This window comes from Vidua macroura, chromosome 5 (assembly GCF_024509145.1).
Source record: "Vidua macroura isolate BioBank_ID:100142 chromosome 5, ASM2450914v1, whole genome shotgun sequence".
NCBI classification, from domain to species: Eukaryota; Metazoa; Chordata; class Aves; order Passeriformes; family Viduidae; genus Vidua; species Vidua macroura.
In genome coordinates, this window is record NC_071575.1 from 38841527 (window position 1) to 38868193 (window position 26667).

Here is a 26667-nt window from a genome sequence, read left to right on the forward strand (position 1 = left end):
GAACATTTAACAAGAGCTCTGCAGAAAGACGCAATGGCAGAAATATCGGCTATTGATAAATACCTGCTCGGAGATGGAGGCGTGTGAAGTGACATTGTTGGTACCCCTGTTGTTGGCGTTACGTGGCTCGGTAACTGAGTGCCTTGTGATAAGCTGCGATTTAACTGAGGGGTATTGTTGCTCATTCCCCTCATTGGAAGGCCTAGTGCACCTATTGAAAAAAGATTCAGAGGGGTGGAGATACAGAGCAATCAGGAACAAGGTCTTCTCCATCAGGTATAGATGGAAAACAATTTATGCTGACAACGTACAAAAAAAATGTGTAAAGACTGAAGGAAATTGCAGTGTAAAAACTAAGTCGTTGTTTGGATAGATGAAACTCAACTGTCAAATTTAGCCTCATATCTCTTTAACTCTGGAAAGGCTCTTCAAGGAATTTCTCTGAAGTCATTTAGAAAATTTTGTTCCTTTGAGACATACTCTGTACATGAAGGACTGAATTTCGAGATTTTCAGTAAGGACATGAAAATCTACAATTTATCCCAAAAGAAAGCAGCATTTTAGGAAAATCAATAACTGCAATCAAGAAATATGCTAATTACTTTTGAATAAATAAGTATGTATTTGACCAGTATTTAGAACACTGATTTATCTTGCTAAAAATTAAGCAAATCTCTGATAAAAAAAGAAAGTGATGGATCTTTAATTAACAATAACACTGTTTTTAGGACAACAAAAGCAACATTTGAGGCCAATTCTCTCTACAGTTCAAGTTGCTTCTTTATGGCAACAGTACTCCAGCGTCTGTGATCAAGTTTGACTTATCAGAAAAGAAAGCAAGCAGAATTTTAACAGCCCTCTATTAGCATTTAAAAACATACAGAATGGTTTTAACCATGTGATCAAAAGTATTTTCTACACAAACAATTGTGTGTGACAGAATAAACCAAGCATTTCAGTGAGGTAAAAAAATTAAATTACTTCAACTGAGAACAGCAGAAAATAATCAGTTACTGCCCTGTTTCAAAATGTCAAAAAACTTTATTAAGTTTTTCATCATTCTCACATCACTTTTCCGCGTTTAAGAAGTTTCAGAATTATGTTCAAAGACAAGAAAAAGTCATTCAGTGAAACATGGCAATAATAACAAACTTAGCATATAAAAAATAATGGCTGTGACAGTTCCTATTGCTTTGGCATAAGGCTGCTGGGGCAGACTGACAGAACTCAAAACCTTATCTTACAGACCAAACAAAAGAAAATTCTGATGTGACGTATCAGCACTCTCCCATGGTAGAACACCCCAGCAGAAGAGCTGAATATGCCAATGTATAACGTGGTTAAATACTAAGAATGCAAAGAAGAGACACAGCATATGCTCAAATTATTATCATGGACAACATCTGAAGAAACCTCCCAGTCATTCAGCTTTTACACTATAAGAACTGCAGTCTGTGTCCTACCCTACAATTTGCAAATCCAGGGAGTTTGCAATAAAATTCAAGTGTGTAACACTCAGATTTATCTCTATACATTCAGATGAAGAGGTAGTGTGACTTGCTATAACAAGCATCCTAACATTTCATTAAAAGTTGATTACATAGAAGTGTTCACTGTAAATATTTTGGCAATTTGCTGCATCAGAATCATTTCAATGAGCATAAATATGTATTATAAATAATATTTCATGTTGATTAACAATTACATGGGATTTTAAAAATAAAACTGTAAAGAAAAAATACATTCACTTCCAAACTAGATACAGCACACCAAAAAACACAATTAGGATATTCAACCTAATTTTGTGCAAGCATTTGTTTTAGCAAAGCCACTTTTAGACTGATGGTTATTTCTTCTCATTTGCTTTCTTTAAACTAGATTTTTTTACTGATGAGGGCTGTTACAGGGAAGTAGAACCATATTGCTGGCAAGGAGGGGCAGTTGAAATACTCACTGTAAGAAATAATAAAAACACAAATCCCTTTTTTCTTACACTTTCTTTTTCCAGTTTTCTAACTGAGATGAGATCTATATGGGCTGTGTTGAAGGCAGACCAATGAAATGGCCAATTTCCTTCCTACTGGTCAAATTTAGGTTACATTAATGCTGTAATATGACATCTTGCTTATTGACTGACCAATCATTAAAAGTGCATAGGCACTATCAGTTTTGTTTTTCCTAAAGAGTTATTTTAATCATAACTATGACTTCAACAAAAAAGTTTCTTGCCCCTTTTTCTCAAGATCTGGTAGAAACTGACAACTGATAATATTTACTTTCAAGGTTGTAGGCATGTATGTCTACATGTTAGAGAGATTACATCCTAGGCACAGCAACCAACTGAATGAAAAAAAGATTACCTTAAAAAATAAACAACAAATAACTGTGATAAACAGAATGAATAAACTACTTCAGTATCTATATACAGTAAAGTCTGAAAGGTTCAACAGTGTCAGAATCAGCACCTAAAAGAGCCAAACACAACTCTCAGACTGGCTAGAAGCTGCTCATTTAAATCTCAGTAGCATAATAAAATGGCAGTTTATATTACAGGGTCACTCTTCAACAACCATTGAGATAGGAAAGAAAAAAACTTGTAAAAAACCAACGCCACCAAAAAACAAACAAAAAAAGCCACCACAAAACACCACTGTATTTTGCAAACCATCTGAAGAAAGCCAAAAGAAGTTGGGAAGGCCATGCATCTAGCAAACAAAGCTTTTAGTTTGTTTAGATAAAAAAGTCCAGACTTTCTAAAAGTACTCTGAAGACACTTTTTCTTGGAATCTGAGTTAGATGCACTTAGTAAGACAGCAGAAAACATTTAAAAGCATACAGTGACACAGGAGAGATGACATTCACAACCAGTTTTACTTTTGGAAGTGTATCTCAGATATTCTGAGTCACTGCCTGAGTGCACCTCTCCATTACCAGGAGGCCCAATTCTCAATGCTGGCCCTAAGTTAGGTGGTCCTTAAGTCAGCATTACATGAGTGGCAGACACATGACATCATCAAGGAAAGAAAAAAAATAGTGATGCAAAAAGGAATAATCTTAATGGCACAGCTCTTTGCCAAATGCAAGCTGCCAAGCATGTACACAAGATGTACTGTGCTCACGTAGAGCATGAAGTACCAGTTATATTTAAGGTATAATTTCCTTCTATTCCTTACATAGTTTTCTGAAATAGGCTCATTTTGGCTCAGCTTTCTTTCTTTATGTTTTCCTTCAGAGAGTCTGTTAAATCACAGAAAATTTTTATAGTATGATTGTGTTTGGATATTTAGCAGTTATAAAGTGATAATATGACATTTTACACACTAAACACTGCAAAAATGCATACTAAGAAAAGCAAAAATGTATCTTAAAATAATTGTACATAAGGAGACATATTGTCATTTTTACATAATCACCAGAAAACAAAGCCATCTGCATGTTCCACAGTGTCAAACTGTAATATATTTAGCATAAAATAAACATATTATTAATAAAAAGAATTCTTACTTTGTTGCCCGTATAAACTTGCCCCAAACTGAGACAGCTGACCTGATGTTGATGGTGATGCCAGCATCTAAAACATAAGAACAAGAGGTTATTAAAGACAAAGACATTGTGCTATCTTGCTCTGGAAGTTGTCAACACCATGTTATGCCAAGAAAACCAAAACAACTGAAAACTCATTCAAAGTCATGAAAAACTTTAGAAACTCCCCAAAATATCTGTACAGTAACGCCTGTAGCAGTATATTACACATCAATAAAAATGTGTAATATACCTAATAATAACTTTACCTATATAAACACAGATTTTACTTGCAACAAAGAGCACAGAAGATCTAAAGCTTCCAGGTTTTCTACTCTTGCAGCCAGAAGACCCATCATTACAGAAAAAAAAATACTCATTTACTTAAATCAGAGGTCTTTTTCCTCTGCAAAACATGCCTCATACAACCACATCCTTTCCTGCTCAACAAATGAGAGTTTCATACTATCATTTACAATATGATTGGATAGGTAGCAACAGATATAGACCAACAGATATGAATTTCAGGTAAGATTCTCATGTTAAAATTATAATATATTGCTCTAAGAACTGGCTTCATGCTTGTACATAGATATGACCAGGACCTACCAATGTCAGAAGCAGTATTTTCTGCTCCACCATGACGAACTTTAGAAAAATCATGTATTACCAAGAAAGAAGGCAACTAATCTAGACACTTGACACCAGATTTCCAGCCACTGTTCTAAGAGGAAAAGAATAAATTGTTCTCCATGCTTCTGAAGAAATATAAAGTATTAATAACTTTGAGAAACAGGACATAGAACTTAAACACTTGGAAAAAAACCCCTTTATAATCTTAAGGGAAGTTAAATATTGGAACATCCATCCCTGTTTTTGTTGATCATCACCAACACTAGGTTATAGCTGATTGTCCCCCTGGAGCAAGAAGAGTTTTTAGTTGACCTAATCCCTCCATCCACAACAGAACATGCTACTTCTACTTAGTAACACATGGGCAAATAGCTGCTTGTTTAGTGAATTAGTCTGAACTTGGACTGAATTTTAGGATGGTTTCAAGGAAAGAAATGTCTGGATTCTTAGACATAAGGCAATTTCAAGGGTTTTCAGCTTGAGAGTAAAGAATTCAAATCAAAATAACTTTACTGTGATAAACTACAAATTGCTTTGTTGATATCATCTAGGCAGATGTAAAATTCAAACAAACTTTATAAGCTGAATGTGCTAGTTGTCTATACTGGGGCCAAATCCAGATGGTAGAAATGAGAAAGAAGACAAGATCTCTTTCTTAGTGAAGAACTCACTGTGAACAAAAACTCACTTTAAGTAACTCCCAGTGGCTTCAGCTCAGCATTCATATAACCAGGTTCACAGGCCATATCTGCATCAGCAAGTTATGCAACCAGAGGGAAATAAATTTGTAAAAAAAAAAAGTTGGCTCTGGGGGCCTACCAGCTGCTACATGCTTTCCTAAACTAAAACACGTGATGCCATAGACTAGATGTCCATTAGTGAGTGGCACATGTCTAATGCAGTGCTGCAGCCTCTCTTCCAACCAGTTTTCATTCGGGAGGATTAAAATTCACTCACTCTAATAATGCTCTGCAACACGAACCAAAGCATGCTGAAGTAGAGACGCTTGGGAGACAAGATTTCAAAACACACTTCCTCCCCACCCCCAGCTAACAAACTGATGGTCATTAAACACTGATAAAACAAATTGACAGTAGTTTTTAAGAAAGGAAAGACAAAGTAAAATGGTGAGGTTAAAAAAACAACATTCAAGTTTGACAAGTTGCAAGGTACACCTAGAACAAGTTGACAACCTAGAACATATTGCAAGGTGTGAAAAATTGTAATTCTGTGGGAAAAAGTGAGAGGCAGAAAGTCACAAGACACCTTCTGAGACAATGATAAAGGCACACAAGTTCAAAAATAAAAGCCAGCACACCAGACAATGCACTAGAAACATCAGTCAAAAAGTACTACCAGCTTTGAGACAGATAAGCAAAACAGTTAAGCCAAAAAGGAATATCCCATAAGCACAGCTGCTCAGGGAATTAAAAAATTGCTGTGGTGGCATGTGATGTAATAAGCAGAAAAAGACCTCAGTGTAAAGTCTTCTATTTATAATGTTAATTTGGAGTAAAAAAACCCCAATAATTAGGAAACCCCTAAGAGGCAATAGATTACTTTAAAGAGAGAAAAAAGAATCCTACCTATTGTACAATGAGTACTACTTGATTTTTTAAAATTCAATTAAAAGCAGTAGCAAATAATATTTATTGAACACTGCTTAATAGAAAGAGGATTTTCTTTTGAAATATTGCAAAGTAGGTTACATCTATTGTGCCACTTACTTTTACATGAAAAGTTAATTGCAAAATGACTTGCAGAGAAACCTTTATAGAAAATCATAATAAAGGCCAAGTGTTGAATTCAGTAAGTCTGATAATTTAATGTCATAACATACTTAAAATATCAAAGATAACAAGCCTCAAGAAAAAAAAAATCAATAAAAAGTCCTGTGGATCTGTTCCAGGCAAATTAAATGCAGCATTTTTCAAATCTTATGGACCAGGAGTATGCTGTATGGATACCTCACTTATTTCATCTCTACTTTATTAAACATATTTTTCTAAATTTAAGTAAGATACAGTTTAAAATTGTCTTGTTTTTTTATTATTTCCATACAATTTAGATCAGCAACAAAAATTAAATTCATCAAAACCTTAACCTTTATTACCAGAACCTTGACTTGCATTCAAAGCCTCTGAGTCACTATGATAATCTACTCAAGCTTGGTCCAGCAAAGATAATAAAGATTCAATATGAATGGTATTAGTAGTACTAAAACCATTTCTTCTGGCATTTTGCAATCATTACTTCATCTGACTGGATTACTTGCTTCACAATACAGAAAATAAAACAACTCTCCAAGAGCATACTTGCAACTGTGACTGGAAGTCACTTGAATTTCTTTTTGTCTACAACAGCCGAAAGTCATAACCTTAATAAAAACCAAAGCAGACTAAGCCTTAAGGTGACTAAAGCCTCTTCCAGTTGCTAAGACCTATTAAGCTTTACCCAATTACGTTAGAATCTTAGGGAAAACTCACTCAGAATTATAGTTGTTACAACCTAAATCAATTTGCTAGTGGTTAGCAGCCACAAAACCCAGCATGGGATTTCTGCTTCTATTCAAAAGTTGTATCACTGAACTAAGTAGATTTTTTTTTTTCCAATTAGCTTTCCCTATGTTATTAGAAGAGAGAGGAGGCCTACAACTTGCCTCTCCCATGGGACAGGGGGACTACTGAGCATAAAAGACCTTGTGTAACATGAAGGCTGCACTTTATTTTGCCAGGATACAGGAAAGACCAACACTCACTACTGGCAGGCTGAAAGACTGAGTTGATGACACTCAAGACATGGACATCATTTTACTCCCGGGTCTCAAACAGCGGTAGTGCAGTTTTGATAATGGAAGATTATGCATCTAAACTCAAACCAACTGATGATCCAAGCAGATGGATCCATTTTGCTGGACTGGTCCACACGAAGAATCAATAAGCTGCAAGGGGCTATCAGACAATTTCTTATCTCTACTGCTGAGAGATTTTACTGTAACTGCTTTCATTACTCTTGATCAGTTTACTGCAGTTTGAGAGTGTCAACAAACCTAAAAAAAAAAAAAACAGCACCAAGAAATGCTTGCATTTGCCAGAACTGTGAAGAAAACCCTGCACTTTACAACCCTTTTGGGAGAGTGCAGAACATAGGCTGCAGCCTTCCTGAGAGCAGAGGGGTGGTGGGAGGAAGGCCAGCAGCAGCACTGGCCGAACAGGCTCCTGCCTCCCTGTGCACTGCAGCATCCTGCCTCCTCCAAGCAAAGCCCCAGCTCAGCGTGGGGACAGCTGCCGGCTACCATCACTGCCACAGCAGCAGGGTAGCACCAAGAAAACTCAGTAAAGCAATTCTGTGACGGCTGCTACATTATGTAGTTATAGCCCAAAGCTACTTTCTTAAACATGACGCAAACTGTAGCTAAACTATATTGATTTAGCACTACAAAGTCAACTCCTAGAAGCAAAATGTGTTAGAATAAGCAAGTTTGTGAGAAGTATCTGGCCTCATAAATGATGGGTTTCTCACAGATGCAAACATCAGCATAATTTTCTATTTACACTACTTTTTTCTGGTATCTGCCATCTGTGCTGCACTATTTAGTAACAACATCTGACCCACAGCCTCAAAAGAAGTGGTGTTATACTGACATAAAAAACGGTAGTAAAACAAGTCAACAAATAACAGATAAAAATACTAGACTCTGGCAGTTTTTTAGTAGTGTTATTAGTCTTCCTCTTCACACCACCTTTTAATACAGCACTCACAACAGTCCCATGTTACAAGAAAGTATTTCCAAATTTCAGTATCAAAAATCAATAAAAAACTTGTATACATATATAAATATAGGGTGTTATCTGCCAGTGAAAATTACTGCTGATGTAAATAATTTCTGAAATATAAACTCATGTACAATACTGTAAAATAAATGAAATTTTATTCAGTCTTTCATATTTCATAATTTCTCGTTGGTTGTGATCTTCTGCCTCCAGCAGCACTTGGAGAGCACAAGGAGGTAGGACCACACTGCTGATAGCAGCAATATCTCAAGATGTTGCTTTTGAATGACAATGACATTATTACTGTGAGATTAACATGGCTACCCAAGTAAAAACAAATTCTCCCTGTGTAGAGACATTGTTTGATAGTACAGTTTATCACCGAGCCAAATGACTACTGAAAGCTCATTGAAAGATGCTATAAAAACGCCAAAGCAATTAAGAACTAGGACAACAAAGCAAGTATTTTGTACCAACTAAATAACCAGCTGCATTAAAAAAAAAAGCAAAAACCAAACAAAATTCCCACCACTGAACTCATAAACCATCAATATTACAAAACAGCAAGTTCAATGAACTGAGTTATTGGGTAAGAAACCATAACCTTTCCCTTCTAGAAAATGCACATGATTTTATGCATGGAATTAATCTAGTTAAAGGCACCACTTCAAAAGCTAGAGCTGACATATGAAAATTATTATGCATTGTGAAGTGAAAATAAAGCTTCTAGATGAAGCAAAGATGAAGCACAGGAAAGTACAGAACACCTACCATAGGCATTCAATTATTCTATAAAAAGCCTAAGTACAAACACAATCAGTGAAAATTATACTACGGTCATCAACAGTAAAATTAATTTCCTTCTGACATAATTCCAAATTGTAAAGGGATGCAAACTAGCTTACATTCAGATCTATATTTTTCAGATACATACTTGCATACTGTGTGAAATAGAGACAAAAGTGTGTTTTTATACTAAGTAAAATTAGTTTATGATGTATTGTTTTATTTGATAAATCCATTTATGTGCAAATTTATAAGTGACACAGTAAAGGGTGTATTTTGTATTTGAAAGTTTTTGTTCTTTCAGCATACTGTATAACTTTCTTATGAAAATGCACACTATAGGCAGAATGATGATAGGCTCTGAAAGGGAATGGCATTAAAACACAAAGTTCCTTCAATTGTTACTAATCTCATTCCCTGCAAATCCTTCCAACTATTTTGCCACTTTTGCCACTATCAATGGCATTGCAATTTTTATACATTTAAAGTTTGTTTCCATTAGGGTTTTCGTTTTGTTTTTTGTTTCTTTTGTTGGTTGTTTGGTTATTTAAAAAAAAAAAACAACCTTATTGTGTACACAGTAATACATGCAAGGAATGCTTAATCACTCTTCTGGAAGGTGAAAAGTAACTCACACTTCAAAAAGTGAAGCCTAAGTCACAAAGCAAGCCTTTCACAAAGCAAGCAGGGCAAACCAATTCACTATTCAGTCAAATCTACGAGAATATTTACATGCAAAGTAATGCATGTGAAAATGTTCATTTGCCATTTATAATTAAGACATTAATCTATTTATTTCTCAAAATAAACTTTAGGGTTTTTTCTCAGTCCACAAATGGATCAAAACTATTCAATTACAAGTTAGGTTAACGTACAGTATATCTCTATTTAGCCTACCTGCATTACTGTGAATGCTACAACTGCTCCTGACACAAGGGGGTTACATGGGAATTCTTAAATACATACCACTCCATATAAAGCATCTGAAGTATATTATGACTAAGGCACGAAAGATACCTTATGAAACATGATACCATAGGTTTCCTCGGAATCCTGAAATAATAGCATTAAAAATACAGCAATTCATCTGGATCAATGAGGTTCAGCAGCCTTAAAGCCAAAGTTGTCTCCAGAAAACTGACTAAACTCTTACACACTTAGCTTCCAAAACTTAGCAATATTCTGGATCTCAATCACAACAGCAAGCTAAACCTTCAGGGTTTTCTCTCTTGTGAAAGTACCACCACCTTCTAAGGCCAAGTATTTCAGAACACAGTAAAAGTAAAGGTTCTATAAATCAGTTTAATAATCACAGTAAAAGGCCTTTGACTACCCTCTGTTGTATCAGCACCACTGACATCTGCCTTTGTGCAACTGTCTCATGACAAAGGAACCCCTCAATTTCATCTACCACAGACATGCTTCAGCTCAGGATGGAAGAAACCTCTGGAAAGCAGGCTCCCAGAATCAACAATCCATTTTTCTGTACTCAATATCTAATCAGAGGACTTCCTAGTGCTAGGGAGTTAGACAAACAATTGCAATGAGACAAATCTAATCTTCAAGCTAAATCTCACCTGCCGCAACTAAAAACACAAATCAGAAGTATTACTACTACCTCACTGCAAGCATTTTACTATCTGTTGAGCAACTGGGAATCCCTTGAGCATCTGGAAATGAAAATGAACAGCAAAGGACTGGGCCAAGATTTGGAAAAATACTAATTGAAAAAATCTCTTTAAGTTTTCTGATTGGGTAGACCTTCATTAAAATGCATGTGTGTCTACTGTCAGATTTATGACTACAAAACAACAGAAGATGCCCTCATCTTATACTCTCATGTACACATTTTCAGTGGGTTGGGCTAGATTGGTCAAACCTTGTGGAGCCCTTCTTACATTCTCATACATGAGAAATCAAAGAAACATGAGAAATCTGCATTTTTGTTTTGTTCATTTAACAACTGTAATTTCAAAAGTACATGAGGGCTTTGAGCTACCAATTTATACCACTGTCACTCTAGCCAAATAAAAATACATGTATCCATGTCCTGAAAATTATTTTGCTGAGTGTACAGACAGCTCAATTAAGTTGGTGAAATTAGCTACAAGTAAGCTCTGCAATTGTTTTGTGGGCGCCCAGTGCACATCTTGTCAATTTATATTAAAAGGATCCCACTTGTTGCCAGTAAAAAGTTACCCTATTTTCTTAACCTGTTCTTTGTTCTGAAAGTACTGTAAAACACCTAATTTATTAGTCAAAGGATTATTGACCTAGTTATAATGCACTGACCAAGTGCAGAAATATTCACAGATAGAGCATTCATGCACATACTCTGTTCCTCTTCCCTACTTAGCTCAGCAAGCATGTGATGATTCAAGTCAAAGCAACTTAGTAAAAAAAAAAAAAAAAAACATAAAATGGCTTGAGCAAGATGTAATCTCATCTAAGGAACCATAATTGTGGATCTAAAATAAGTTATCCAGTCAGTATCCACATGATCTTGGAAGCACTCGTGCATGTGAATAACATGCAACTTTTCCATTTCCATTCCTGTATTAGTCCTGTTTATCTACAACTGCTTTCTCTAGTGAAAGAATAGGTAAATGAAAACTTTTATCTCTTAGCTACACTGAGGCTGAAATAAAAGTAACATGTCCAAAATTACGTGCTGCTCGTTCTTTCCCCATGTCAAGTCTTTGAAATTTAGGACAGGATTTGGCTTGACTTTACTGTAAAAATAAAATGAAAAGTAAGTTTTGAAGTTTATACAAATACACTTGTAATAATAGCCTTTACTCTAAATTTTAGGAAGATTTCACCATTCCCTATGTTTCCCCCTTCCTATACTCCTCAGCTTGGAGTATACATACACATAAGCAGCAACAGCTCCTTGGAAAGCAGTAACTTTCAAGATCAGAATCAGTAAAACTTCAACAAAATGAAAACCAGAAACCACCTAGCTATACCCAGTATAAGGGTAAATACTAAACAAGCTTTAAGCCCTTGCTGAAAAACAGTATTTAGGGAGGCCATTCACAGAAGCTTCCACCAAAACCATTCTATTTCTGTTGGAAGAACTCTAGAAGATAAATGCAGCATAAATGAGGGACTCTGCATTCATATGTAGATATCATACACTGGACAGAAAAAAATTTTACATTTCTGTAATTTTTTTATAGTTCAGTTGCAAAAGCCTTCAACATTAATTTTATCTGCTTTCAGTAAAGACATAAATGAAGTTGAAAATGAAAAAAGAGGAATAATTCAAATTGTAGAAAAATTGCACCTTGTTTAGATAATATAAGAGTAATTTGCTTCTTTCCCCAATACTACTTCTGCTTTTATTTTATTCCCATAGTAGATGTGAAGACAGAAAGATTCAAAGTGCTTCAAGATCTAGAACGCTGGAGTTTTTCCCCCCAGGTGTTCATAAAACTGGATCTAGATTTTGAACATTAGTCTTTATTAGCTTACTTTGAGAAACTTTGAGCAATTTTATTTTAGCCTGTCATCTAAAAAACAGCCAATATATTTATTTTACTTTCATATACAACATTTTTAGTTGAATTCTAGTTGAAAGACTGTTTGAAAACATGGTTATTTTCAATAGGTAAAGGTTTACAAAGCTGTGAAAGAAGTTGGAAACTAAGAGAATGTAACAACCTTTCCAACCCTCCTTTTATCTACTGTGAGCCAAGTGAAACAGCAAATGGAACATGTAATACACAGTATGTATTTAGCTATACCTGAGTGATCAAAGGTGTACAGTCAATATTATCACCATAAATTTATTTTTATAAACTTATTTAAAAAATTAGAGTATCATATAACAGTTTAAAATTTCATAAGCATAAACTCAGACAGTTGTAATGGTCAATAGTGAAGCTACAGGTAACCTTAAAATAATTTGGAAACAAAAATTTTAAAAAGCTTTTTCAAATCCACTCTTCTATTTCCTGTTGAAATGACATCATTCTTCTGCCAACTACAGCAGGCTTCTATGTCCCATTTTGGCCACTTCTCCCACAAGCCTTCAAGATTTCTCATTTGTCATTCCTGGTGTATGGATCACCCACCTTTCTTCTCTTGAAGTGCCATTCTAAGATGCACTTCTGCAATTCTACCCACAGAAAAATTAGGCAACTAAAACATTCATTCACTGTGTTAACAATGTGCCAAGCTATCAGCTTTCACTGTGTATGCTGTGAAGCATAGCATTTATCTCACTTTACCTTTCTTACTACACTGTAATGATTTTATCTCAGTGCATCAAATCTAAAAGTAGGGATTTAATGTACAAAAATCACTTTGGAGAAATTCTGTCTATTGTTTTTAAGTGCTAGCTGTACCTCTTGGTGACCAGAAAAAGGATGTATATTCCACATAATAAATATTCCATTGTGCCTATGTGCATCTGTGGTACATGTACACATATAATCAACATAAAGAGAAAAGAGCAGCCCATTTAAGTTTTGTTTACACTGTACTACATTTTAATCCTTTGCTGGCTCTTATCAATTTATGAAACTGAATTGGAAAGCTGCATTTATGGTTTCTTTTGCTTTTTTTTTTTTAATTTCATTTTGTCTGAAAAAGGCCTTCTAAATCTCTCTGAATCTATTTCCTGCTCTTTGAAAATAGTCTGTAGGAAATGTTTCTGTTGACACAGGTCAAGGTCTATCAAGACTATGTTCACAACTGCTATTAACCATATTTCTGGACAGTCTTGGTGGCAGAGTTGAAGCATTTTCACCTTTTTAAAAATTTGAATGGAATTTTTTTTTTTTTTTAATTAGGAAGAATATGTTGCCTACACATATTAAATGCAAGCCTGCCACGAATGGTATTACTGACCTGCAGGTGACATTAACTTCAAGTCACACTTTCAAGTCCTCCATGTATTTCTTCATGCCACTCCATATAAAAGTGGAATACTTTACTGCCTAATCTATTTATCTTTGGTAAGAAGCAACAGAGCTTCAGTAATGTCACTGCAGTTCTTATATACAATTTGTCATTACAGAGGGGAAAGTTGCTTAGGAATTACTAGTTTTGTAACTGTGTAGCATTCCAAATAGGAGAAATACCTAACTTAGATTACTTCAGCAAACAAACTGCACAAAGCATTTTCAGAAACTAAAAATGGCTGAAGATGTAAAATGCAGAACCACAACAACAAACCTGTAGACACTGCACAGAAGCACAAGATATAATCAATAACTCAATTTATATTACAATTACAATGCTTCAAGATGAAAAAAACCCAAACAACACTGGCAAGCATATGGCGGAAGTTTAAATGAATACATTCACTAAAATTAAAGCACTTGCCACTGGAAATGTACAGCTTAAAGCTAAATGAAGCCCTTCCTCACATAAATTTCACATACTTGAAACTATCTCAGTATTGAAAGGAGAAGAAATAAGCTTATTCAACTTACATCTTTTTCTGACCGATGTGGGAACATCGATGATTGGCTGTAGTACATGTTCTCATCATGGTAGTCACCATCAACCCCCTCTACAAACTTCTTCCTTGAAGCACCAAACATGCTGTTTGTCACCTAAATAAGAAGAAAATTTATTATATACCATATATTATTTGGTTTGCTACATAGTTGGTATATATTTTAAATATATATCTATGGAAAGATGGTTAAAAACCCATTTCTAAATACCTGAAAATTCCTCTTAAAAATACTTTCTGTATATTGCAAGTGTAATGGTTCTTTCAAGAGGGATTTTCATGTGACATAAACTCATTTTCCAGAGATAAGTGAGGTGGGGAAAGGGGACATGTATTCATTCTTTGGAAGGCTGTTGTTATGTTTATTTTTTGAGTTCCATGACCTTACACCCAAGCTCATTTAAAACTACAACATGTCAGAGAACAAAAGAGCAAACTTCTCCAGTTTTCCTCTCCTCAGGTAAACATTTTCTGCCTAAGAGGAAATAATTAAGAATATTCTTTCGAGTTCAGTCACCTTAAAAGAAATAGCAAAAATAGAAGAAAAAAAATTCTGTGAAATCTTCCATGTCTCATCACCAGAACCTGGAAAACCAGCTTTCTACTTGACCCCACTCAGATCCATGGATTAAGTAAGAGAAGGTTGAGCTTAACCACACTCAACCACCTCATCACAGACTGGCAAAGTTACTGCAGACACCCCACAAAAACCCACTAGATTTTATTTTACCCTTAGTCTCAGAATCGCACATGCACACAGTGCTGCTAAGTCAGGAAATGGAAACCAGAGAAACAGCAGCCACACAGCTGGTCACAGAACCTTAATTCATTAGAAAATTTAATCCTGCAGCAAGGTCATACAATGTCACTAAAGCATCTTCTGCACACAGTGAGTACTTCTATACCTGACTTTCATTTGATCACCTGACTACAAAGCTCTATCCCAGCCCAGGGTGCGCTAACCAAACCCTGTTTTAACCATCCAGGTTAATGTTCAAACCAGCAAAGTGGCACATGCAGGTCAGCACAGAGCAACTTGCCCAGTTTCTTGTACCATATGGGGAGACTGGAGAGAGTGCAATTCAACAGGGTGATAGTCAACCCTGAGCTACTGCTCTACATAACTTATCTTCCCAAGGATCTTTATCATCTTGAAAGGTAAGGAAGCTAAGGTGCAATTAGCTTATGAAATGCTTTGAACCTTAAGATTTACTATCTTCACTACAGCATTAGATAAACTTAAAAACCATAGATTTTAAACTTTTTTTGTAAAAAAATAGTCAGTCTGCACTATATTAGGCTCATGCTTGGAACTAAAATTTCAAAATATTGATTTTGGTTGGTGTAAGAAGAATTACTCTCAGCCAGAAATCTTCTTGACAGAAATCCCCACTGACACAAAATTACTATGATATTCCTCACAGTATGGCTTATTCAAATTTCACCTTTACTGATGAAGATTTCCAGGCAGTGTTTAAACAACATGGCTGCTCCTAGACTAGTAACAATTAAACCCCATGATTTCAAAGTCATAGTACTTTTGATTAACAGTAGTCAATACCTGGGATGCATTTAATACAGCTATACTCCACAGAATGATTTCAGAACATTTGGCTAAACAAGAGTCTACTGCACTACTCCTACAAGAGGATTTTAGATATTCAGACTACTGATATTGCAGAACAAATGTAAAATCTGTTACAAATACATGAAGGATGGCATGTAAAGGTACTGCATGCCTTCCCCAGATGAAACTTGTCTTTTATGTTTTTTACAAAATACATGCAAATGTAAGGTCCCCAAGTGCTAGAATGCAATCAGCTGACTTTCACACTTATAGTGAAGCTTTCATTACATTGTAAGCATATCCCACTGTGTTAATCCCCTTACAATGCAATTATCACCTACCAGATGGGATGGAGCATTTAACAGGCTAAGGGGATTATCTTGTCCTTTGCTCTGCCTCAGTAAAGTGCAGAGATGAGCAGTCGCCTTTAACTGCAGTAAAAAGGATTGTGAAATACTTTGATGAAGCTATCTTCAGCAATGAAGAGAAGCTGGAGTCTCACCCAACTACTGCTCTTGAGAAGCAGAAAAGAAGCTTCTCACAAGTCCCAGGGAATTCTTTGGTATTACTTTAACAATACCTAGGATAAGAAAGGGTTTATTTTTTTGCCACATAACCTTCTCTTGTGATACATCATCAGAATAACAACTGAATTGTGAGAGAAAGCAAGTCACTTATGCATACATGGTATTGTACTAATGTAATAAGAAACCCTGAGCTACAATACAGGAGCTATATAAAACTATTGTCTTTGACCTAGCAGATTTTGATCTTATTTCTGCAAAGGTTTACACATGGCTGGCTACATATGCACCGTAAAGATTTCGGAGTGAGTGGGTCAGAGCTCTCAAAATGTATGTCTATAGCTGCTGCAAGAAAGTTAGTATGTCCAAATATAGTCTTCCTACTGAAAAGTTGAAAGATATTTTAAATTCTCCACTAAATTCAAACTTTCTAAAAGATTATTTTCTATACTGAAAATCATAAATTACAGTAGCCCAAAAAACTAATCAAGACTCTTCCCTGTACACTGATGAAGTATGATGATATTAATATGGAGTCTGACAAGAGCATGGTTATAAAGAAAGAAAATGAAGAAAACTTCTAATAATTAGATAAATATTATTTTTTTAATTGGAAATCCATATTTATACATGACACCTAACAGAACTGTGCTGATGAACTCCAGAGAAAACAGAGCAGGCTGCAGCTGTAGGGGAAGAGGGGAAGGCTGAGGAGTCCACAGTGCTCCTGTCTGCTACCCAGCTTCATCACTGCACCCAACTACCCTGAAGACCTTCAAAGACTTTTTGCTGACACTTCCTCACAGCAGCATTTCTGTATGTGATTTTGTGTTGTTCAATGCTGCCAACTGAAGCAATCACATGCAGTGTCCAAGCTGTCCAAACTCCCACTGAGGGAAGTGGGACAGGCACTGGAGGGCATTCTGGCAACTGCCAGCACCCCTAACAGGATTCCACTCCACTAGAAAGAGCTGTCACCTGTTCTTAGGGTGAACCACAGCACAGATCACAACAGAGAAATGTGGTGGTACAATTCACACCACTATCCAGCCCTGTCACAGAACTAACAGCACAATAACATGAGGCAAGCTGCTAAAAACCAGTAAAAGAAAGAGCAGGAACTGGGATTAGAGACATAAACTGCAGTAGCCAGGTTGCTTACTTTGTGCTCATTCTGAAGCTAAAACCAGCAGCCAATTTATCTCCTTCCCAATAGTCACTGGTGACAGTAAACGGCTGGCAGACTTCTGAATCAGAGCACTTATCCCCATGCAGACTTCTATATTATAGCAGGTTTATGCAGTGATGGTGTCATACTGTTGCCAGGTTAGCAGCAGGCACCTTCCAATCCATGTTAACTTATTCCAGTATTCACTAACACACTCATTAGTCACTCATGCTACAAGCATATGCACAGATATTGGAAAAACACTGTTGTGGTACTCTTTGTAAAAAGGTGTGAGAATAACTGGGTCTGTGCCAAATGCAGGCAGATCTGCAGATGGAACTTAGTTGCATATTTCCTAGGACAAGAAGCCACTGGGAAACCTCATGCAGAGACTGCAGCTCGCTTTTCACAGACTGACAGATCGCTGCCCAATCAGCTATGAAAGTAAATACAGCAAAGTTCATGAAGCCCTTAAAAATAGATCTTAAACCCTTTGGAAAGTAACAGTGACCTGAGGTTTTGGATCTTCAGGTACAGAGTCTAGACTGGTAAGGTGAAGAAAGGTAGAAATCAGCTCTTGTATTTCAGTTCCTCTTTCATATATATACATACACACACACACCCCCATATGCCAACACAATCTCACAGAAGTGGTATGCCAATTGCATGGCAATTTTATTACACACAGAGTTCTTGTCTCTCAGGCTAATATCATGCAGATCCTTCTAATCCTCTAATTACTCTTCCTGTTCTACTGTGGGAACTCAGTTCTCTGTTGTACAAGACACACTGGCAGTGTAACCATTCATTAAAAATGTAAAAACAGTGCACTTAGGTCAATTCATTCTTTAGCATAATGTTGCAAAAGTATTTATAACTCCCACTGGTAGTCCCATGCAAAATATTATTAGAAAATATTGATGGTGACAGAGGAAAGAAAGGGAAGGAACTACATATTAGGATGGAGTTAAGAGAACTCACCAAACACGTGGCCACAAACCATGTCCACTTCTGATCAAGTGAACACAAGTGCTTCTATCAAAGCACAAGCTGCACCTGGGTCAGGGCAACCCTTGGTATCAACAGAGGCTGGGGGATGAACAGATCGAGAGCAGCCCTGCCAAGAAGGACTTGGGTGTGTTGATGAATGAGAGGCTGGACACGTGCCAGGAGTGCGCACTCACAGACCAGAACATCTATTGGATCTTGGCTCTCCAAAGCAGCATGGCCAGCAGGGCGAGGGAGGGGATTCTACCCCTCTGCTCTGTTCTAGTGAGACCCCCCACCTGGAGAGCTGCATCCAGCTCTGGGGTTCCTAGCATGGGAAGGACATCACCCTAATGGAATGAATCCACAGAAGGGCCACCAAGATGATTACAGGTATGGAGCGCACCTCTTCTGTGAGGAAAGGCTGAGAGAAATGAGATTATTCAGCCTGGAAAAGAGAACTTTTGAGGGTATTTTAATCATGGCCTTCCAGTGACTGAAGGGAGCCTACATAAAATATGGATCATGTACTGACAGGACAAGAGGGAAATGGTTTTAAACTGACAGCGAGTATGTTTAGATTAATGTTACCAAGAAATTCCTTACTGTGAGGGTAATGAGGCACTGGCATAGGCTGCCCAGAGAACTTGTAGGTGCCCCATCCCCAGAGTTTTCAGGCTGGATGGGGCTGCGAGCAACCTGGTCTAGTGGAAAGCATCTCTGCTATGGCAGGGGTCTGGAAATAGATAATCTTTAAGGCCCCTTCCAGTCTAGGCCATTCTATGATTCTATGTTTAAAACTCACAATTTCAAGCATTAGCATCAAGCAAAATGCAGTCAGAAACCTGGCAAGACTTTTAAATTCTTCTGTGGAACATTTCCTAACAACAGGAGAACTAGAAACACTGTACAAATGTTATGAACTTGAAGGATCTACTAACCAGTTTGCTGTGGTCATTGACCTTTATCCTTCAGGTGAGAAAATAACCCAGAACAACAATCAATACTTACTTTAAAAAAGATATAAAGGTAAATATTTTTAACTGGGAGGAATACTGCAGTATAGCATAATTCAGCACACAAAAATATCTTACCAATAACCGAAAAGATCTTATTGAAACTGAATTTGTATGAAAAACTATTAAAAGTTTTGTCTCAAGCTGCAAGAAAATCTTCTTCAAAATGTACTTAAAGAAGTTCTATGACTGTATATCGATGTTAATTCAACATCCTGAAGCAAATTACACTATTAAAAAAATGAAAACTAATTTTATTTTTTGTTTCGCCATGTTACTATAGGCAGTGCCTAAGGAGTGTTCACTCGCACCATTAACATAGCCAAATCTAAACTAAGATGATACTATAAAATCTTGCAGGAGAATTAATACTTTTAATTTTCCATACAGTATAAAAACCAACATTGAACTACAACTGATTAAACTCATCATCTTCATGAGATTAAAACTATACACAGTAATAAAAGTTGAAAAAAAAAAAAAAGATAAACCATTTTAGGAATTCTAGCAGTATCTTCCCTTTCCTGCCTCTCCAGTGATTACAGTAGGCACACTACCACCAAATGGAAGAAATTAAAATTTGTAATATCAGTTTGATGTTACAGAGCTTCTACCCAATTATATACTATTGCTTCTGATGTTGCTGCCTAGGTTTTAATAAGCAAAGGCAATAATTTACTGTATTTCTTTTCTGTCACAAATCACTGTTTTCACAGAAAATAACATACTTACACATTGGAAGTATCTACAAAAGTGACCCTTGATGAGCCTTTTAGTGAGAAGTAAGCGTCTCTCAAAATCCTATCAAAAATCACATGAAACACCAAATGAGCCTGCAATTTAAGTCAAAATACAGAATCTGGAATTCCATCAGTTGGTTTGCTAGCATAAATTCAACTTGTAGCAAAAACTACTACAGTTTATGGTCCTATTTCTCAGTGTCAAAGATAATTCCTATTTAACATAAGTGGAACTGATATACAATAGAATATATATTACCAAGTTGCTAAATGCAAAAAAAAAATTCAAATCCCAAACTTTTAGTGATAAGTTAAAGCTATTAAAAATAATATATGAAAAGTACACTGGTAGAAATAGATTTCCTTTTCTACATTGAAAGACAAAACAAAACCAGAAGCTGAGATCCTCTGTTCTCTCATTTCATAACTGCACTCTGTCTACTTCTTCAAGGTGAATGATAACCTCTACCAGTACACTTTATGATTATGCTATGATAACAAAAAACAACTTTGTAGTATCAAAAGAACATCATCATGGTAAACTGAATATTTCACTATATTTCTCTTTTTGTTAAAAAGGGTTTTTTTCCCTCCTTGATTAGCTTAATACTGGCACAGCTTTGTACCCATTGTAAGAATACAGTAGTATAATAGGTATTTTGTTCATGTTTTGTTTCTGGGTGACTCTGGCTTGGCAGAGGGTTGGTCTAGATGATTTCCAGAAGTTCCTTCCAACCCTAATGATTCTGTGATCTTTAACAGCTGGCTTCATATTCTTTTAGGTTATGTCAGTCTTCAAGTTTCAATCTCAAACATGGAAGACTAAAAGACGACCACAAAATGAGAGACAAATCTGTCAAAAAACTTTGCAGTTGGACAGCCTTTAGAATAAACTTCAGGTACTTGTGTCATATGAAAAATTGATTATTTTCCAAATTTACACAGCACTGTAGAAAATACCAGCAATTACAGACTTACACAGGTCAAGTCTCTGAGTAGTTGAAGATGCAACTGATCTCCTTAAAACACTGCATAGTCTTCCTTCTCAAAGAGTAACTATGACAGACAAGATGCACAGCAACCTAAACGCAAGAACTCCACAAAAAATTTTGAGCATCAAAGAAATAAAGGACATATAGTTATGATTTTAGACTACCCTCCACTCATATTATCAAGAACAATCACCTACAGGGTGAAGTTTTACAAGTATTCTATGAAGTATGATAATGCTTTCAAAAGCTATACTAAAACTGTGAATCTATGCTGCATATAAACTATATCCAAGAAATGGCAGTCCCTAACAGCAAACAAGCCACAGAAATTCTCCTGAACAAGATCAACATCCTAACTGTTGTTAACCATCTTTAACTCTTATGAAATAAACATTTTAAAACACTCCTGAAATAGCACAGGAGGAGTAGGAAAAACTATCCTACATTAAAATAAGAATAAACCAATACTGAAATTACTAAAGCTGAACTTGAAAACTGTGATTATAAGAAACTCCATTTTGTCCTGTAACATGGTGGACACCATGCCCATCCTGGGACAAAGTCTTGCAGGTTCTCCTCCTGGTACAGACACAACACTTGGAATATATTAGCAACCAACAGAAGTTTGGGATATGACTTCTCTTTAAGCTGCATGCCTTTTATGGGTCTGATCAATGAGTTATACTCATAAAGAAAATAATCTTCTGACAGACCATTCAACAAAATCCAAACACATACAAGAAAGACTTCAAACACAAGAAAGGCAGCAACAGATATGAAGAAGTGACAAGGGCAAACAAACTCGCACTACATCGAGCAGTTTGAGGAGAAATTAGGACATGCATTCCACCTTAGTCAATTGACATAACCTGAGAAGGAAGAATGCGTCTCCTCTGTAGACATGGCAATGAAATCACAAGTCCTCACTACCACAGACATCTGCACACCCACACACATATTGTAAAACACACAGCTGTATTTTCTTGTCAAGGCCATGGTTTAAGGAATATTGTCCATTGGGAACAATGACTACTTGTCTGATATTATTATAAAAATAAACTTTTCCTATAAAAACTGGTACTTGGCTAATGTAGGAATGGGTGAATCTTAGGAGAAATTCAGCTGCGAAGTCTGTAAATAAATAAACAAAAAACCTCAAAATTCTATTCCAGAAAGATAATTAAATATCTTCAAATAACCTCATAATAAATGTATTACTACAGTGACCCTTTTCCTGGCTCCTCAAAAATTTGTTTTGTGAGTTTCTCTCAACCACTATTTTACACCGCAGCCATAATAAAAAACAGCCATTGGAAGGTATCAGAATGGCACTTTCCTACCTTGGTAACATTTGACTCATCCTATTACGTAATTCAGAGACATACTGGTTGAAAACTACTTGCAGTTTAAACTAAAAATTGATTCTGTAATTGAAAAACATTGCAGTTTGCCATATGAGATGCATTATTGCTTTTAAGTATTTCACTGTTGACACAACAAGTTCAGGTTTTTTTCAGAAATTTCCCTTTTATAACAAATCAGAATAAGATAACCTCTTATTCAGCAAGTTCATCTATTTGAATTTTATTTCTAGTTTCATACCTGGGCTTGCTTTTTTTGTTGCTTTGTGGCACATTCTTTTAAAAAATAAATAAAAAGACACTTTACCCAATTAGAAATTCTAGATCTACTCAGATACCCTCTGGAGACTACCTTAGTAGAGCATATAAAATTGTGAAGCCCAGCTTTAGAAGATCAGAAAATCCCTAAAACATTAAGTTCTTCAGATATAACAAAATCCTACCATTTCCTCCAGGCTCCAGAGAAAGAAGTTAGAACATGGCATTTTCTTAAACACTGTGATCCTCAGAGCAAATTGATAAACATGCAACTTCTGTGTTCAGCAAAATTCTGTTGCAGCAAACTCTGCATACGGCCAAATTTACATGATGCATGTGCAGTCTGAAAGCTGAAAGGATAATGTAACTGGAGAAATGAACCCATAAAGTAAAATCACACTAAGCACATGCACATTGTTCTGAATTACTTAGAAATGTGATAGATTCTATAAATTTCTCATGGAAGCAAAAAAGGAAATTGTGACCAAAGCCACTAGTTCAAAGAAGTTTGCACTTCCTACTCTAAAAACTCATTTCTGTATGAAGTAAGCCATAGAACTTGTTATAAGTAACCTCACCTGAAAATTCAAAGAGGGATGCCAAGATAAGGCAAAGCATATAGAGGGAATAAAAAGCTTGTGTCTCAAAAAATTTGCTGCGTCTTGTATTGGCAACAGAAAATGGGATTTTACCAGGGACATACCATTCTGACCTCAGAGTATTGGTCCTCTCTTTAGGTAAGTACTCTCCCCTCTGCTAGAATGCACCAAAACAGGGCAGTTGTTCAATTCATGTTTTGAGACACATGTATGGGCACGTAGCAGAGAAAAGATTCTTAAGGGACATAAATGCACTCCTATGAAGGGAGCTAAGCAGGTTAAGTGATAATCAGACAGGCCATAAGCCAAGTTTGGAATTCCAGCATCTTAACTCATTGAATCCCAGACAGGTCAAATATGTTCAAAAATACAAAGAAACACAGTAAGACTTCTGATAAAAAGCTTAGAACAGTTCTGGGAGAAGAAAAACACTTTTAAGACTTTTCACTCATCACTGGTGTTTAACAGTCATCACATATTAAAAACAAAGACTTTTTAATAGCAATTATAACAAAAGTTAACTAAGTAAGATTAAGTAGTTTGGACACCAGCTTCACAATTAAGAGAGCTGCAGTGCTAAAGTATTTTTTCTCTATCAACTTTACAGCTTTGATATCAGCATGACATACTTTGCTACCTCTGATGTTTGGTATCGCTCACAGCTGTTCAAAAATATTTTCCATAAACAACAGACAACTCAGACAATGCACAAATGGACCAACACAGCTTAAACTGGAAAACAAATCAGGTCCTCATCTACTCTAAGCCAGCACTGTAGTCTGACTTAGCACAGGTAAGTGCTCCCAGTATCAAGAAATGATACGAAGGTTTCATTATAAGGCGCAGCTCAAAAACCTTTTATGTTGATGAATCCTCTAAGAAGCTATCAAAACAAAACAAAACCAAAACAAACAAAAAAACCCAAAAACCAACAAAAACAAACAAACAAACACAAACAAAAAAACCCAAAAAAACAAACAAAAAAACCCACCCTGGTTGAGTTAATACGCAAACATTTACAATAAAATCAGAAATTTTTACAAGGAAAACTAGTGGTGAGGAAAGAGGAAACAACACTCTCAGATTTTAGGGAGGCTGTATCCCTCCAGGGGATCAAAAGTAAAAACAGCCTGCATCAAGGACACTGTCAGGGCAGGAGGTGGTAGCACGGGGATGGGAGTGGATGAGTTGGAAACATGAAGGTCAGCTGGGCCTCACAGGCAAGGGAAGATGGTTGCAAGGACAGTGTTGATATGCTTGTCAGTGAGCAAGTACCATTACCACATGCCTGCTCTATTGCTGGGAGAGTAGTTTTTTCCCCATTTCTCTTAACCTTATTGTGGTCCTTTACATGACACCTAAGCCAATCTGACAGAGTTTCATCTGCTGAGTGCCTCCAGCTATCTCTGCAGTCACTACCTTACATACTGTTCAAGTAATTTAACACTTCCTACACACCCAAATCAGTTGAAAGCAAAAATGCCCATTGATAAGCTTTCTAGATCTGTATTCCTACAAAATATTAAGTCTTATTAGATGATGTGTGTCACAGTACCTATCAGGTATTCTGCATCTGTTCACTGGACACTGTTTTTTGTTGATTCATTTACTATTTAAAAACTTTTGCACTATATAACAGACATGCAGATGAAAGCTTGTAAACCAAATGGAAAAAAAGAACTCTGAAGTGTTAATTCAATTTTGGTTCATAATCACATGATTTATATGTTTTCATCATGCCAAATCTCATTTATTGTATGAGAAGAATAAACAATTAAAGAACAGGCTCCTTTGACTTTTTATTTGCTTTCAGCTGATACTCTCAGCCAGGTGGCTAGATTTCTGCATCTGTGCTTCAGCTAAACGGGCAACCATTATTCCAACTGGGACATTTCCACAATGATTTTGAACAGGCTCCTCTTTCCAGGAATAGTGCAGGGGTTTTTTTTGTTCTTTTGTTGTTTGTTTTTTTTTTTTTTTTTTAGCATAGTTCCAATTCCACTAACTTTTTAAGATAGCTGCACTCCCTTCCTATTTCTCCCTGGACAGAGTCAAAACTTTCATGTTTGGTTAATCTAAAATACTGTATTTTAAATAAGCCCTGCTTTCCTGAGCATTTCCTGCAGTTAAGCACTTTTCAGTGAGATGTGCAGCATGATTAAGAGAGTAAAAGAGTATTTTTTCCTTCCATTACTCTGATGGAGTTTGTTGACATTAAATAAATCACTACTACTACAGACCCATTTCTACTCCAGCTTCTGCCAAGGTGGGGGTTGGTGGTTCGGGGTTGGGGGGGGGGGGGGGTTGTACAGAGAGCACAAGGTAGATAAATCTTAACTGAATAAGAGAGCCACTACTTTTTATCTTCTATCAGTACATTCACACATACAGTATTTAATGTAAGCCACTAACAATTTGTTTGAAGCACCTCAGGAAAGAGGTAATAACAGCCTTTTTAATTTAAGCTGAATTTTAAGAAATACAGGTTTCCCTTTGGTTTGGGCTTTTTTTTTTTTTTCCTCCTGGAGGTACTTTAAAAATAGAAAGAGCTGAGAATATTTCTGGCCAACACACAGCACATCAAACATCTTGTCTTACTTTAAAATACAACTGGAAAATTCAAAACATTAAGTATGTTTAATATATTGAATCCTTGAAGGAAAAGAAGTATTTTATGAGCTGACACAACCTCCTGGCAGCATACCTGCCTCTCACTGACTCCTTCTCCAGACTAATGTTACAGTCTGCAAAAGCAGAAACACTTCCCAGGAGCACAGACATGTTGAAGTTAAATTCATTTATGGGTTTTTGAAGTGTTCTCCTAAAACATACTCACAACTCTGTGACTCTACAGGGCAAATGAAAAAATTCAAGTCAAAATTACTAACTTTTACCCTTTGGTTATTTATTTACTGTGGCTTTTATTAAATGAAACTCTTCAGATGCTTCCTACATATTCCAGGGCCTGTTTCTTGCAACCTTCCGATTACACAGCCAGGCTATGTTGTGATTACAGCCAGGCTATGTTGTGATTACAGCTGTACCAGACATAAAATAAAGTATGACAAAACAACTTTGAATGTTTTTACATCATACCTGAAGTACAAGGCCAAACCAGTCTTAAAAAAATTTGCTGATATTTTTAAAAAGATAATGGAAAAGTACTGGAATTATTTAAGACTTTAAATTTCTGAACTGCAATTCCTCATCATTTCTCATTATTTAAGTGATACTACTCCACAGTGGAAAAGATAAATCAGAGTGAGCTCCC

General features: G+C 36.2%; 1 protein-coding gene across 5 annotated transcripts in view; it reads right to left on the bottom strand.

The window, feature by feature from the left end:
* CNOT2 (CCR4-NOT transcription complex subunit 2) overlaps positions 1-26667 on the bottom strand; it is an 85056-nt gene that overhangs the window by 19890 nt on the left and 38499 nt on the right. For 4 of the 5 annotated variants that reach the window (XM_053977973.1, XM_053977972.1, XM_053977968.1 and 1 more), the window contains 3 exons: positions 14159-14281; positions 3505-3571; positions 64-211 (listed from right to left, as the gene is read on the bottom strand). In XM_053977973.1, the coding sequence (XP_053833948.1) occupies positions 64-211; positions 3505-3571; positions 14159-14269 (326 nt within the window). In that variant the 5' untranslated portion in view covers positions 14270-14281. Of the gene's footprint in view, positions 1-63; positions 212-3504; positions 3572-14158; positions 14282-20178; positions 20203-26667 lie in introns of those variants that run through there. The other variant, XM_053977971.1, reaches the window with a different exon arrangement.